The sequence below is a fragment of the Lethenteron reissneri genome, chromosome 37, assembly GCF_015708825.2.
Source record: "Lethenteron reissneri isolate LAM-NWPU_2019-01 chromosome 37, ASM1570882v1, whole genome shotgun sequence".
Classification (NCBI taxonomy): domain Eukaryota; kingdom Metazoa; phylum Chordata; class Hyperoartia; order Petromyzontiformes; family Petromyzontidae; genus Lethenteron; species Lethenteron reissneri.
The window spans coordinates 5,089,547-5,106,187 of NC_083815.1; the positions used below are offsets into that span (position 1 = coordinate 5,089,547).

Genomic DNA, 16,641 nt, shown 5'->3' on the forward strand with positions numbered 1-16,641 from the left:
CAACACCTCCAAATATACAGCAGGCGTCAGGGTCGGGATCGAACCTCCCACCTCCTGCATACCAGGCGAGGTAGTTAACATCTCACCACCGTGGCGCACCCCTCAAATAAATAAACATATCACCCCTATTCTTAGGTTTTTTTCGGTAAAGTCACGTAGGTAAAAAAATTAAAATTAATTAAAGTAAAATAAAAATAAAATAAAAATCACGACGTTTCGGAGGCAACACAAGCTTCCGTCTTCAGGTGTGTTGCCTCCGAAACGTAGTGATTTTTATTTTATGTTTATTTTACTTTTATTAATTTTAATTTTTTGCCTACGTGACTTTACCGAAAAAAAACTAAGAATATGAATCCTTGCAGTCACGAAAGCTTCAAATCTAGAATATCACCCCTGTTGAAGATATCACTCCTGTTCTTCCATCACTTTGCTAATTGCCGGATAAATTCGAGATTTATCTCAGAGTCCTCCCCCTCGCATTCAAGGTCCTGAGTAATCTCGAACCTCAGTGAATATCTAAACAGCTTTAGGCATGACCGCTGATCCAAAATTATCTAAAAACGTCACAAACTGCGCGCGAGTGACGTTATCAGCTCGTCCGATTCGTAAGAATTAGTTTCCAGGGCGAACAGTGACAGGTGGTCCATTGTCTCATCGTGTTGCGGAAAATAACGCCATCTCTGACGCGAAACGGTCAATGAGTAACTGGTCCGAGTTGTCCAATGCTTCTTGAGCATTCCATACGTCACATCTCAAAATTGGCTGTCCGGCACAAAGAGTGGTTGTCCACGTTTGTTGTGACGAGCCCAGTCCATCCATGAGCAAGCCACTGACCCTGGAAGGAGACAATGAGCCAAGCTGAACATGACGCAGGGTACGAACCCTAAACGACCCACGGCTCCCAAAGTACATCCTTCTTCGAATGAGCATTGGCAGCCCCGAACCAGCAGTGTGAATTCCATGTTCCCATGGCAGAGACCAGTTTGTCACGTTTAGATAAAGTGGACGACCACTTCAGCTAAACGGAGGTCACTGCTCAGCCCCTAATGATCCATTGGTAGTGGTAGGTCATGGATCATTATTCAGAATCAGAATATTTATTCATACCTGAGGAATCCGATGATCTATAAAGCTCTTTTTCACAGATATTAACAGAGGGCTAAAGCTTTGATGCATATTCTATTGAATATCGGACATTTAACTTTCTTTCGACCCTACTGTTAGGCACTGTCACTGCCTCAAAAATGCAATGTTGTCCTGTACTTCTATGCTGCCACGTTCACTGGTCAAATTGACGAGCATGGTGACATATGGGCAAATGACCCCCCCCCCTACCAGTGTGCAGTTTATCATCTAGCAGTGGATGACAAAGGGCCGCATGTGGACATGCACGAACAACTTTGTCCATCCTATCGATATTACACAAGTAATCTGAATATCTGATTCATTTCGTCATGAAACGTGTTCACTTGTACGATCCTGTTGACTTATCCGACCCTGTGTCTCACACACACACAGACATACTAAAGTATACTGAATATCTTTATACATTCACTTCTAAAACATGTTTAAACACATTTTAAGCATATTCTTGGTTCTTTCGGTAAAGTCACGTAGAAGGGAAATAATAAAATAATATTTATATAAAACAATACAAATTCTCACGACGTTTCGACTGCAATCATCACCAGGTGTGAAATCCACAGAAAGAAAATTTGAAAAAAGGTCGTGAGAACGTCGTGAGCATTTTTATTGTTTTATATTAATATTAATTTATTATTTCCCTTCCACGTGACTTTACCGAAAGAACCAAGAATATGAATCCCTGCAGTCACGAAAGTTTTAAATTAACATTTTAGACATGTTTATGTTTCATGGTGTATGAAGTTTTCAATACGTTCACTTAGCCGACCCTGTTCACATATTCGACCCTGTCCCCCCCCTCCCGCACACACAAACAATATTCTGAGTCTCTCATACATTCACTTAAATACAAATCCCCAATGTTTAAAGATAATAGCGTTCACGGTCACAAATATTTGTTCTGTGGGTGTTCACTTATACGACCATGTCCACTTATCCGACTTCATTATACACGCAGCAAAATATTCGGAATCTCTTACACAACCTCTCCTTAAGCTGGATGTTAAACTCGAGTAGCTGTCGCTGCACTGCCCTCTACCGCCATCCACAAACACGCGGTGGCAGCCGTGGCCAAGCGCTGAGCCCAGGCTCCTGCCTGCTTAGCTTCTGAGCTCTTGATGACACTGAGCGCATTGAGGGGCCGTCCATAAATGACGTCACGCGATTTTGGACGATTTTTGACCCCCCCCCCCCCCATCGTCACACGGCGTCACAAGAAGTCAGACCCCCCTCAAATATGACGTCACAAAGCTCTGCCCCCCCCCCAAATATAAATTAAACATGCTTCAAATCGCTTTAAACTATTGTCATTGTAGTGCGTATTTAATGTGGCGCTGCACTCTGATGTTGTAGGAGAAAACATTTATTAAAAAATAGCTTTAATTAAGTAGAACGTGTTGTCTATATTTGTTTAAAGTTGCGCATTTTGATGTGACGTCACATTTCTCACCCCCCCCCCCCTCTTCACACATCGTCACAAATGTCTCCTACAACATCAGAGTGCAGCGCCACATTAAATACGCACTACAATGACAATAGTTTAAAGCCATTTGAAGCATGTTTTATTTTAAAAATGGAAACATAGTTTTGGGGGGGGGGGGGGGCGGCAGAGCTTTATGACGTCATATTTGAGGGGGGGTGGTCTGACTTTTTGTGACGCCGTGTGACGAGGGGGGGGTCATAAATCGTCCAAAATTGCGTGACGTCATTTATGGCCGGCCCCTCACTGCTGCTGCTGCGTTTTCAGCGGCGCACAAACACAAACAGCGAGCAAAACAAACCCAACGCGTTCGTCAACAGTGCCGACAAATTCTAGATTTGAAGCTTTCGTGACTGCAAGGATTCATATTCTTAGGTTGTATCGGTAAAGTCACGTAGGTAGTAGTATCTCTTGGAATTTCTCATTTACTTGATACAGCAAGCGTGCTGTGACGGTTCCACCTGAAGACGGAAGCTTGTATTGCCTCCGAAACGTCGTGATTTTTATTTTATTTTTATTTTATTTTACTTTTATTAATTTAATTTTTTACCTACGTGACTTTACCGAAAAAACCTAAGAATATAGTGCCTACAAAGGAAGACAACTATACACATATACATAACACGTGGCGCTTTCAGGGAACAGCCCTTCTTCATGTACTGTACTTTGAAGGGCAATTGCCCGAAACGTCTAGTGTTACGCGGCATTCCCCATTAACGAGAATGGGGAGAATTTTGACTTAAAACTTTGGTGACTGCAGGAATTCATATTCTTTTGTTCTTTCGGTAAAATCACGTAGATAGAAAAAAATAAATAATAAATAAACTGAATAAAAAATACTCTTAGTTCTTTCGGTAAAGTCACGTAGGTAAAAAATTAAATTAAAATTTATAAAAATAAAACAATAAAATCATTAATTTTAATTTCATTTTTTACCTACGTGACTTTACCGACAGAACTAAGAGTATGAATCCTTGCAGTCACGAAAGCTTCAAATCTAGAATGAATAAAAAATATCACGACGTTTCATTCACTTTCTTTTTCATTCAACATTTTTTTCCACCTACGTGACTTTACCGAAAGAACCAAAGCATGAGAATGGAGTTTCTTAGTTCAGTCTTCTCTACAAAAAAAACCCACTCCCGACCACGTGGCTACGGTGCCTCCTAGCGCCGCATCGCCGCAATAGCCGGCTCGCACGTGCGCACGCATGAATGAAGACAGAGTGTGTGTGTGTAGGCGGTGACAAAGTAGCATCAGCGCCCATTGGCTGACCGTGCAAGCAGAGGCTGCTGCTGCTGCTACTGCCGCATCGATGCCCCCGTCGAGTTATTTTTGAGCAGCGCACGGAGCAAGATAGGGAAGGAAGGAGCGAAGTCTGTCTGGAGTTCAGAGAGGCCTGGTGCCAAACCCGGAATTCAGGTAAGGCGTTCGTTTTGCTCTTTACAAGCAAGCGCCAGGCTGTTGTATAACCTATAAGAGCAGAATACTGTTCAATTTATCCTTTGGTTACCATTCTTACATCCTTGAAATCATCTTTTGTAAGATGAAATATACTAAGGTGTTAGCATGAGTAGACGGACCATTCATTACCCACTGTTTCCCAAGTTGCTGCTTCGATGAACAGATTCATACAACAGCATTTTAAATACACATTCTACTTCGTTGATGAAAAGTTAGATATCGACGTTTCGGGAAACTGGCCCGTGTAAACAATATACTTTAGTAATAATGTACGGTGTTTTGTCAGTCTGCTGCTGGATGAAGGCTTGCCCAAGCCATGTCTTTTTTTATTACCATACTTCACCTTGCTGGTCAGTTGTGCGGGTTGGCATAATTTGCCGGTGATTCGAACTCAGATGAAATATACTAAGGTGTTAGCATGCATGGCTCAGCGCGCAGTTACTGCACCACCTGCTCGCCTATAAACTTCGCTTATTCACTATGAGACCTCCTTTACCAGTGGCAAAATATAGTGATAGGTTTTTACCCTTTCAACTGGTACAAAAACTGACACCTTTATGCAAGGCATGATGTTAGCAATAACCACAACACAAGCAGTCAAAACGCAAACAAAAAGAAACAACTCTGATAACGATAATGATATGCACTGTCCTTGAAGTTGATTGGTCCACACCTGAGACAGATTTTCTTAGAGCCTAGTCTCCATTGGTGTTGGACCAGATGACGCTTGTGTTGTGGTTATTGCAAACATGATGCCTTGTATGAAGGTGTCAGTTTTTGTACCAGTTGAAAGGGTAAAAACCTATCACTAACGCTTATTCACTTAACGTCCGATGTCTACGTGATTTTAGTCGCCGCTAATTGCCGTGTGACAAATTTACACTTTGTTGAGCCATCATCTGTGGCCAGGTGGCTTCTGGAAAAGAGCTGCGTAGCTCAGTGGGCCTTACCTGGTAACATCTTTTTGTTAGAATCATTTTTATCCAGTAAAACAATTTAGGTGTACAGAGCGTTTGCGTGTATTTGTAGTGTTGGCGATACGCACCAAATGAACGTTTACAGCTGCCAGCGGGGTTCTGATTCGTGGATAAAATAGAAGTGCATAATGCAACGTCAGCTCAATATCAAATCCTAATAAACTTAAGATAATTAACATAAGAAACCAATTAATCTCTCAATTCTAGCATGTCTGCATCTCACTTACAGTTCACACCTCCATGTGTAAAATGTATCTTATTTCACTACATCGGTATTTCTTGTCAATATATCTCTCTAGGATTCTATAAGTTGAAGGGGCTCAGCCAACACGACCCTCGTGTATAGGACAGCTTGTGCATCTCCTCGTGTTAGTGGTGTAACTCTGGCGGGACAGGCAGGAGGTGCCTTGCCACCACCACCCTCCCGTGGCCAAAGATACGAGTTGGGGGGGGGATAGGGGGCAGAGGTCGCAAACGGGTTTTGATTCCTTACCCGTACCCGGCCGCACCAGGGTCGCAAACCGGTACCCGTACCCGTACCCGGCCGTACCCTGGTACCTGATTGCGACCTCTGGGATGAAGCCATGTTGCAGGCACGGGTGGGTTGATTCTAGGAACTTGAATTGTGAGAAGAGACAAGACGTTGAGAAATGAGTGACAAACAGTTAATCACCAGTAACTCACGGCCTACCCGTACCCGTACCCGGCCGCACCAGTGTCGCAAACGGGTAACCGTACCCGGCTGGGTACGGGTAGCCGGGTATCGGGTAGGGTACGGGTATCGGGTACCCGGTTGCGACCTCTGGTAGGGGGCCCTTGGCAACCACCACGAGAATGGTGTTCTACAGCCAGTGTAAAAGAAAAACGACGCGTCGTCAAAACGCGGTTTATATAATTTTATTGCCGTGCAAAATGCTTTTATTTACGACGCGCGTTTTATTTCCCGTTCAAATCAAATATTGGGGCTCCACCTTGACCGATTAGCGCATCCCCTGGGGCTCACAATGCAGTTGCGCCACTGACTGATCAATCGGGGCAACGCAGTGACCTGCTTCCTCTTTTATACAGGTGGCCTTAGTTTGATTCACGTGATTTGCATTGTTCCGCGATACTAAATCTGAGAATACTCTTTGTTTTTTTCGGTAAAATCACGTAGGTTTAAAGAAAACAAATAAATTAAATCACGACGTTTCGGAGGCAACACAAGCTTCCGTCTTCAGGTGAAACCGTCACAGCAAAATTGCTGTATCAAGTAATTTAGCAAAATTGCTGAATCTGAGAAGTTTCCACCACCTAATGCAAACAAACCTTCGCTTCACCTTTCTCGAGGCTAATAAAAGTTACGGCGGTGCTGCGTTAAGCGGCACGTGACCTCGTTTCGCCTCGCCTGTTGCAGCGCCACTCTTCTCTTACACTGGTCAACACACTTTTTCTAGAATAAGGTATTCCAACTGTTTCAATGTTATTTTGGGGTGCTGATTCCAAATCTGGCATCAGTTTTTGTCTATCACATCAGTTTTTTGAGATATCAAATATTGCATTTTCAATAAAAACTGCAGAAGAAAAATATTAAATAAATGTGGATATCTACATAAAATGATATTAGAAACACACTATCCTAAAAATACAGCACCATATTTTAACACTAAAGCAGTCGCTGACTCGCAACAACTTGCAATCATAAGTGACAGAGTTAATTTCGGGTAAAATCAATGGAAATGGGGTATGCCGATAGCATAAAAATGAGATGTGATAGAGCAAATCTGAGATCAGATTTGGAATCAGCACCCTGAAATTAGTCTAAAACAGCTGCAAAAGTCCAGCCTAGAAAAAAAAGTTTTTTTTGTTGACCAGTGTTATGGACACACCCCACACTCTCTCAGCAATCTCATCTCTCTCCAATGTCATGTGATCTCTTGCGTCTCTATCTGAATACTTATCTTTTTATCGCGCGCTCGTATTTATGTCCGCTGAATAACTCTCTCTTCCATATCTACTCTCTCAAACAGGACAGGACTTGATATTTACGTCATATTGTTTCGCTTTGGGGCCAACAGCTCTGTATATCGGCAAAATCTGGTCCTTGACACAAACACACATTTTGATCCCCACCAGATTCATTCTTTACCCAAACAACCTCTATGAACACAGCTTGGCAACACGGAACACGATGAGTAGATTGCTGGTTGAGCCCCCCCCCTCCCATTCTCGCTCCCAAGGACAGTGCACATTATCAGAGTTATGTCTTTTGTTTGTATTATGACTGCAGGTATTGCGGTCTATGCAAACATGACTCCTTGTAAAAAGGTGTCAGTTTTGTTGCCAGATAAAAGGGTAAAAAAACAGTTATCATATTTTTACTGGCAAATGAGGTTCCCATAGTGTAAAAACTCCCCATGAACCCGTTCACAGATTGTTCGGCCAAGTTCCGTTGGCGAGCATAAAAGTACAGAACGATGGACATTTCCTGTAACTGGCCTCTAATGCCCACCACAGAGCCCCTCCGCACACCGCTGACGTCCTCTTCCATGCACGGCGATCACCCCGTGCAAACACAGCCCACGTTCAGCGTCGCTTATCACCTCCCTGAGAACGGATAAGATCGGGTGCATTCAGAGAGCTTTGGTCACTGGCGTGACAATGTTGCGTGCGGGTGATCTATTTTAACTTTTGGGGCAAGTGCTGTTAGCGAGCAGCACCTATGAAGGCCGGCACGGCACACGAGGGGTTGGGTGGCCAACACCACGCCCGGCCGCCTTTGTCTCCCAAGTGGCTAGATGTTTACACGCCGCACCAGGTACTCGTTTGAGGCAGAGTCGACCTAGGGAAGACCCAGGACTGGTTCAGATAATCGTCACCGGTGTTGGCCGTGAGCGGGACTCAAACTTGGGTGACCGGGTTCCTAGCGCAGCGTAGCACTCACCACGGTGGAAATATGTTAACTACCTCGCCTGGTATACAGGAGGTCGTGATTAGTACCCAGTATATTTGGAGTTTGCGGTGTCTCTCTCCTCGTGGTGGCATTGATTTTTCTCTGGGTCCTTCGGTTTTTCCCTCCACATTTAGACACATGCGTTTAGACACTTTAGAGTATTTGGCCGCTATACATTTTCACGTGATAAGCTTACTTCGTTGAGCTATCATTTGTGGTCAGGTCGCCTCTGAGAAAGAGTTATGCAACTCAGTGAGCCTTACCTGGCAAAATTCCAAAATAGTTTAAATGGTTGTTTATACCCAACCTTCTCACACTCCATGCAAAGCAGTCTTGTTTTTTTCACCCGTAACTCATTCTTCAAACATCACTAACATCGCTGGTCACCCGTGTCAGAACAAACCGGATAACTTCAGCTGTTTGCCCTTCCTTGCGTGCACACACGAGTACAAGACAAATACAGTCGCATAAAGCACTGGGATTCACCTCTGGCCAAAATCAAAAGTACAGATCAACTGAATTGTTTCATATAGATGGTGTCCCATCAAGGTGTCATCCATGATCAGAGCATTCAACACAATCTGAATGAGACGATCTGGTGGAACGAGTCCTCGGTATGAGTGGATTAAATGAAACGAAATATTTTAAGAGGTTTCTTTTTTTCCTTCCAAAAAATACACAACCTTCTGAGCTGCAGGTATTTCTTAGCACAGCACCAAACTGCCGCAATACGATGCAGGCATGCAAAACACCCACCAGGTCACTCTTGTAAAGGTTGACTATCCTCGTTCCTTGAATTGTGGTTCAAGAAATACGTAAATACACTTGTTATTGAAATACAACACACGACCTCAGAACTCGTATACAGTTCGTGCAGGGGGTCAAACACCGTAAGCGAACGATTACAAAGTCCGTACGCGTTGCTGATCTCGTGGGGGGGGGGGGGGAATAGAGCTGCGTGTGAACGTTGGAAAAGTAGATTAGAAGCTTTCGTGACTGCAGGAATTACTCTTTGGTTCATTCGGTAAAGTCACGTAGAAAATAAAATTAAATAATAATAGAATACGACGTTTCGATTGCACCACAAGCAACCATCAGGTAAGAATGAATGATAAAACACAGACACGGGAACAGCATAGGCAGACACACATGCAGAGAGAGAGAGACACACAAAGACAAACGTGGGCTTAATTGAAAACAGTCGAATGACAGCTGCTCCTCAACAACAACAAAACAAATATTAATCTGTCTAGTAGTAGGTTTTTACCCTTTAAACTGGTACAAAACTGACACCTTTATACAAGGCATCATGTTTGCAATAACCACAACACAAGCAGTCAAAATGCAAACAAAAAGAAACAACACTAATAATGATAATAATATGCATATCATAATAATATGTATATCATTATCAGAGTTGTTTCTTTTTGTTTGCATTTTGACTGCTTGTGTTGTGGTTATTGCAAACATGATGCAAACAAAAAGAAACAACTCTGATAATGATAACAATATGCATATCATAATAATATGCATATCATTATCATTATCAGAGATGTTTCTTTTATTTGCATTTTGACTGCTTGTATTGTGGTTATTGCAAACATGATGCCTTGTATAAAGGTGTCAGTTTTGTACCAGTTTAAAGGGTAAAAACCTACTACTATATTTTGCTACTGGTAAAGGAGGTCTCATAGTGTAAATATGCATCTGTCTACTTGCATTATTAAAGAACTCTTTTTTTGTTGCATGGAGAACAAACACCAGCACGGGTAGAGCATCACAGTGGCTATACATGCCTTTCCCGGAATATAGGGTGTGCACGGTTCTTATTCACCCACTCGTGATGCGGAACTCACTATAAATGTCACCTTTGGTAACTCATTAACAGCCTCGGGGGTGGAAGGGACTGTGTATATAAAGGGATGCTGGGGTACAGAGTTCTCTCTCTCTCTCTGCTGAACGTTTGCAGGGTGAATTACAGGCGAACATAGCCTACGTCGGCTTCGGTGAGGAAGTAAGTTCGTGCCCAATTGATTGCGTTGGACGATAAGAACCGGAGTCGCTTTTGTTTGAGGTTAACTGCTGATTGCCACATAAAACTAATGCTTGCGGTTTCCACATTTTTTGCTGAGAGATCAACTCGTAATTTCAGAAAATGTATTTTTATCAGAAACATATTTGCTGGCGCATGCTTTCACTGGACGGAAAAGCTCTTTGAGAGTTATTTCACTTCCGTAAAAAGAAACCAGTTTTTCTGCTTAAAGGATATGCATTTTCCTGTTCCTGTGAATACCAATCTTCTTGTAAAACTGGATGGCATTGTCACGTGATCATGACAGCGAACACAACTGCGACACTGTAAGTCAATCCGGTTTGTGTGTGTTTTTCATTTTCTTCACAGCAATTAAAATTGTGCGGTGAACCTTCAGATAAGCGGCCACGTAACAAGCACACAGAACCCCTTCCCACCCATCCCCAACCCCCCGTGAGTTCGTTCTTTCACCGGTTGCCCCTTCATCGATCATGTCGGAAGACCAAATTAACGTCGCTGAGAACAAACTCCTCTACGAGGAATTCAAGAGCGCGAGCACATTGAAGATCATTCGAAGTTCCTTCGCCAAACTCTGCAAACAACTGGGGGTAGATCATCAAGAAGAAAGCCCCTTTTATCCACGCTTTCGCGACGCCCTTCAGAACGTGTGGCAGGCCAAGGAACTCTTTAAACATGTGGACAAACGGGCGAACATGGAAGAATACGAGCAGGGAAAGGCATGTAGCGGAGTTAAGGTAAGTGTCGGGGCTGGTGGGGAAATTAGTTGATTGTTTATTTTGGAGCGTAATGCTTGCTGTGGTGGTCACGGTTAGCACGCTGAACTTGCAACGCAGATGCCGCCAGTGTGATTCGATTGCGGCGGTTGAAACAATGAGGGGAGCGTTTCTTAATTTCCCATTCGCCGCTCTCCACCCAGCAGTTCAAATGGGTAATACCGCACTGTGCCGTTTTGAGCAGTGGCTCTTAACCTTTAATATTCTTGCACTCCGTTGGTTCTAGATTTGTATAATGTTAATACAGACGTAGTTGTGATGATGATACGAAGCAAGTGATACGTGCTTGTGCTTAATGTTTCTTTCTATGATTTACCTTTAAAAGAAAATCTGGCCATGTCTCACACCCCTGGAAAGGGCATCTCGCACTCACATGGGGTGCATGCAGCGCAGGTTAAGAACAACTGGTTTAGAGTATTTGGCTGCTATAGATTTACACATGATGATAAGCCACTGAGTTGAGTTGTCATTTGTGGCCCGGTTGCTTCTGAAAAATAGTTACCTATATAGCTCAAGTGGGCCTTACCTGGTAAAGTTAAATAAATAGTTTAATAGTTTCCAATATGTCTGGTCAGCTTGAAATCTTAGACCAAATGCCCTCTAGAGCGGCTCTCTGATAGCTCCCTCTAGTGGGGGATCTTCTGCCAGCAGTGGTATGAGCAAGCAATTGCAGGGCGCTGCACACTTTTCCTTTTACAGAGTCAACCTTCAGCTGCAGAACACATTCGGAGGCAATGCAATTCGTATTGGATGCGCAACTCATGTCGTGATACCCACATTCCGAAATGCAGTCCCAGCACTGAGTTCTGATAATTAAAAAACACACGATGCCTCAAATGTCACGTTGTAACGCTCGCTCGGTGTGCGCCGCCGTAGTTTCCCCATGCGGAAGCGGCAGACTGATGCCACGTGGAGGAAGTTGAGAGATTATGGTTAACGTTAGCAAGACGCCTTGCAGTATCGGCTTGCCAACATCATCAGCTTGACTTATTCCGTAGTTGACCAATGCAATGCCTATAATAAAATCATCTGAAATGTACCCATTCTTGCGCGACCTCCGAAGCTAAGCAGATTTGAGCCTGGATATTGCCTGGATTGGGTGACCAACCATGAGCACCAGGTTGTCATTGTCTTATGAGGCTCTGGGGAATACGATGGGGGGGGCGGGTGGGGAGTAGAAGGCAGTGCAGCAAAATTCATTATTGTACAGTACCGTACTTATTTGCTGCATTGTCTATGCTCCCACACCGTCAAGCATGCACTGGCCCATTCTGGTGAATTACGGTCAACTAACCCCTATAACCCGCACGGCATGGGGAGGCCATCATCCAGGGCGGTGACGCGGGCCCCAGCCGGGAGCGCATTCGCCGCTCGTTGCGGAGTTTCGGGGGGTTCGACTCAAGTAGGCTATCCTGGTTAATGCCGCGCGTGTGTTAACCGTGCAATCAGTGCCACGTGCTTCATGGTCGACGTTCAATATCACGACAAGGGTTGGCCATTGTGTGCTGGCGTCATGGTCCAAATTCGAAAAATCACCTGCCGAGTCACTCAATAGGGTTTACGCGTCACAACATCCCTCCATGTTGTGAAACTGCTGCCCACAATGCATTGTATGTTGAACTTCTTCGGCACCGTACGGAGCCAACCTTGCATTGCACCTTCATGATAGCCCTGCGCTGGAAGAATGCCGTGAATACCAAATTAAACAAATTATTATTATTCAGCAGTCGATGGACAAAAATCCCCGCTCGTCTAACCCTTGCCATGGAATGGAGGTAGCAATCTATATTATTGATGTCAGTTGCACAACAGGATTTCGGCCTGATAGACTGATTTACTGGCAGGGCTGGGTGGTGGAGTATATACATCTAAGCTTGACAGGCAGAAAGGGCTTCATTTCAAATGGGCAGGAAGCACAATACTGTACATTGCCCAGAGTCAAAATCCTGTTACCTTGAAGCTCAACACCGTTAATGATGACTCACCTGCCATAAAACTTTTCAACGTGAACTACAGTCTTGATTTAAAGCTTTCGTGACTGCAGGAATCCATACTCTTGATGACGATTGCCTGCGTTGCGATCGAAACGTCGTGATCTATAATTTTTTCTACCTACGTGACTTTACCGAAAGAACCAAAGAGTATGAACTACAGTGTTCAAGGCTTTTAAACGAGTGTGATGGTGCGGTGATACGACTGAGAGGACATCCGTCTTGGAGACGGAACTATTAAATAGGATAATTTGTAGGTCACGGGTGGGTTTCTTCGTGATCGCAGGACCGTGAGAGACGGTAACGACTTGGGGAGGCCTTCATCTAGCAGTCGATCGCTTATGGTTGATGAGTGTGGATTATATAATGTGTGGTTAGGAATATCGCAATATTTTTGTTTGCAGCAGCGCACTAATTTTCATCGATTCAAACAAAGCTTCCTGTACATTTTAATTAACCTGCAAAACTTGCAACTGAAAAGAACGTGTTTTGAAACAACGGAAACAAACATTGCATGCAAGCATTATGCGGAAACCCAACACGATGTCCAAATCGCTGTAAAATGTAGAAGTTATGGCTTTGAAGGTAACAACACAAGTTAATGTACAGCAGTTTTCCCAAACAGAACAGTTTGTAAATTTCCATTCTTCAATAATTTACGGAGCACACTACTGTCACTTAAGAATGCTACCAACTTGCACAAAACGAATTAAAACAAACGAGTAATTTTGTTATTATGATCGTAATCCCATTGTGTCTATTTCGGCGTAATCGATGGCAATGCTGTCGAGGCAGTGGATGAATTTCTCTACCTAGGATCTGTACAGACCACTGAGGGACGATGGTCGACTGGATGTCATGCACCGGATCGGCTTGGCCTCAGGAATCATGAACGGTCTGAACCGTCTTCTTGGTTCTTTCGGTAAAGTCACGTAGAAGGGAAGTAATAAAATAATAAAAATAAAACATAATAAAATAATTCTCACGACTTTTCGGCCACAACGCAAGCAGCCGTCCTCAGGTGAAAACCAGGTCTGTCGAGGCGACAGCGTCTGAACCGTATTGAGTCACAGAAACGTTCAAGTCTGGGCACCAAATTGAGAGGCTGCCAGTGCCGTGTGTTTATCAGTTTTTCTTCATGGTGTGGAGGCCTGGACATTGCTCCAAGCTGATTTGGATTGGCTGCAGTCCTTCCACACGCGATGCCAAAGACGCCTTCTTCGCATCCGATGGTTCGACTTTTTCAGAAATGTCACCGTTACCATCTGCGACCGGTCTCCTAAGCGATTGAGAGCTTAGTTGGAGGGAGACGGCCGTCAGTTCATGGACACGTCCTCCCCCCGCCCCCGCCTTGATGCGCAAACTGCTGAAAATTTCGCTCGTTTCAGTCGGCGGTGGACTTTCGCAGTGGGAACTGCGACTCTCAAAGGAATGGCGTTGACATCGTGGTCACCTCTCCCCCTTCCCCGTGATCCGTGGATCAAACAAATCACTCGAGACAGCAAGAGCGGTTTAGGTGAACGCTGTCGCAAGAGGTCCTTCTCTGACTATGCGTGATGAATGAAGGAATTGATCTGTTTCTATTTGCCTACTATACACTTCCCTTCGGAGGTCATGATGGAAGAGTAAATAGTCACCTCCGCCTGTCAAGCATTTGATCTCCAAATGTTTTGCTTTTGTTGCAGCCTTCCTCAAATAACTTACTCAAATGAAGGTGTTAACACCTATGCACGTCACCTTTGTGTCACCTTTAGCAGTGGCGTGATCAAGCAATTGCGTTAAATAGATGTTAAAGATGTATACTCTTGTTCACAACATTCCCCCATAATTATCAAAGCCAAATTCGCGAATGTGAAATTCACCCGCCGATAAGCAGCAACATATGCTGGCACACTCTTAGGTTTTTTCGGTAAAGTCACGTAGGTAAAACATGAAAATTAATGAAAGCAAAATAAAATAAAAATCACGACGTTTCGGAGGCAACACCGTCACAGACAGATTTGCTGCATCACTTGATGCAGCACTTGATGCAGAAAATCTGGCTGTGACGGTCCAACCTGATGACGGGGAGACTTGTGTTGCCTCCGAAACGTCGTGATTTTTATTTTATTTTACTTTCATTAATTTTAATGTTTTACCTACGTGACTTTACCGAAAAAACCTAAGAATATGCATCCTTGCAGTCACGAAAGCTTCAAATCTAGAAATACATGCTGGCACGTTGAGTTTGTAAGATCGTACTCCTTACACACAAAGTGTTTGACGCAACATGAACTGCAACACCTTGCTGGTCTTATCAAGCAGCATCAATCATCACGCAAACTCGGGTCATCCTCACAGCGGCTGTTGGCTACCCATCGAACAAAGACGGTCAACGTGTCACGCGCTAACAGATGCGCTTCTGCGGACGTCTGGAACGCTCTTCCTTCCGAAATGAGGGAGCTGCTGGAGCTATGCACTTTTAAAATCTAGATTGAAAATTCATTTCTTTAGAATTGCTTTTTTATGTTTAGTTTGTTGTCCTTTACCCGCACCTCAGTTTAGCACGGTTGGCTACGTACGGTGCAAGAGAAGTTCAACATACATTTATATTTAATCGTGACAGAACATTTACGCATTCTGTTATCTCTGCGACCCGTGCCAGGGTTATCATTGGTCTCCTCCTCTGACATGCGAGCTGGCCCCCACGTGTGTGCCTTAGCTTCACAGAAAAAAGCACACCCACACGTGCAACCCGCTTGTCAGTACGCTGCTGAATGAGGGCATCCACACACCACGCCATGCCATGCCGCGTGGGTTTTTTTGACCATTCTTTTACGCTGGACGGTACGGGATGATTCAACATACGTATTTATGGGGACGCCTCCTCCAATGTGTCGTTGCGGTATTTATGTTGATCTTCTTTCGCACCATACGTAGCCAACCGTGCTAATCGGAGGTGCGGGGGAAGGACAACAACAAACTGAACCATTACTTGAATTGTAAATGGTGTGGGTTTATTCAACACACCGATAAGTGCTGTACTAGTAACGAATTGGCACGTTCTGTTTAAATCACAAACCTTACTAATTGGCTGTGTCGGTTGGTGGTGAATTTAACGACACATTTATACTATGAGACCTCCTTTACCAGTAGCAAAATATATTAATAGGTTTTTACCCTTTTATCTGGTACAAAAACTGACACCTTTATACAAGGGATCATGTTTGCAATAACCACAACACAAGCAGTTATTGCAAACATGATCCCTTGTATAAAGCTGTCAGTTTTTGTACCAGATAAAAGGGTAAAAACCTATTACTACGACACATTTATATTTACGCGATCAAGCACCCCCAAAAAAACCCTCATGGATAAAACCAGAAAACGCACAACTTGGAGACCTTCAGATAGGTGGGGGGGGGGGGGGGGGGTTTGGTGGTGGTGGTTGACGGCCATCATCAACGAATGCGGTGGCACGCGTCCGTGTGGCAGAGCCTGGTGGTGGGTGCCGGGCCGTGCGGCCTGCGCGTGGCCGTCGAGCTGGCGCTGCTGGGCGCGCGCGTCGTCCTGGTGGAGAAGCGGGACGTCTTCGCCCGCAACAACGTCCTGCACCTGTGGCCCTTCACGGTCGACGACCTCGCACAGCTCGGGGCCAAGAAGCTCTACAGGCAGTTCTGCACCGGCGGATTGGACCACATCAGTACGTGTCCCCCCTCCCCCCTTGTTTTGCCCCCACGTCTTTTCGACTTGAAGGCACCTCCGCGCACGACACCGGTTCACCCCGGTTGACACGGGCTGTGGCTCAAGGGGGCGCCGAGTCGTTTTTTGTTTTTGTTTTCCACCGCG

General features: G+C 44.5%; 1 protein-coding gene across 4 annotated transcripts in view; it reads left to right on the top strand.

Moving 5' to 3' along the window:
• Window positions 1-3,936: 3,936 nt before the first annotated feature.
• The window catches only part of LOC133351535 (F-actin-monooxygenase MICAL3-like), a 51,754-nt gene continuing 39,049 nt past the window's right edge, over window positions 3,937-16,641 (top strand). For 2 of the 4 annotated variants that reach the window (XM_061566822.1, XM_061566826.1), the window contains exons 1-4: window positions 3,937-4,045; window positions 9,966-10,010; window positions 10,398-10,783; window positions 16,288-16,495. In XM_061566822.1, the coding sequence (XP_061422806.1) occupies window positions 10,520-10,783; window positions 16,288-16,495 (472 nt within the window). In that variant the 5' untranslated portion in view covers window positions 3,937-4,045; window positions 9,966-10,010; window positions 10,398-10,519. Of the gene's footprint in view, window positions 4,046-9,965; window positions 10,011-10,397; window positions 10,784-16,287; window positions 16,496-16,641 lie in introns of those variants that run through there. The other 2 variants (XM_061566824.1, XM_061566825.1) reach the window with 2 other exon arrangements.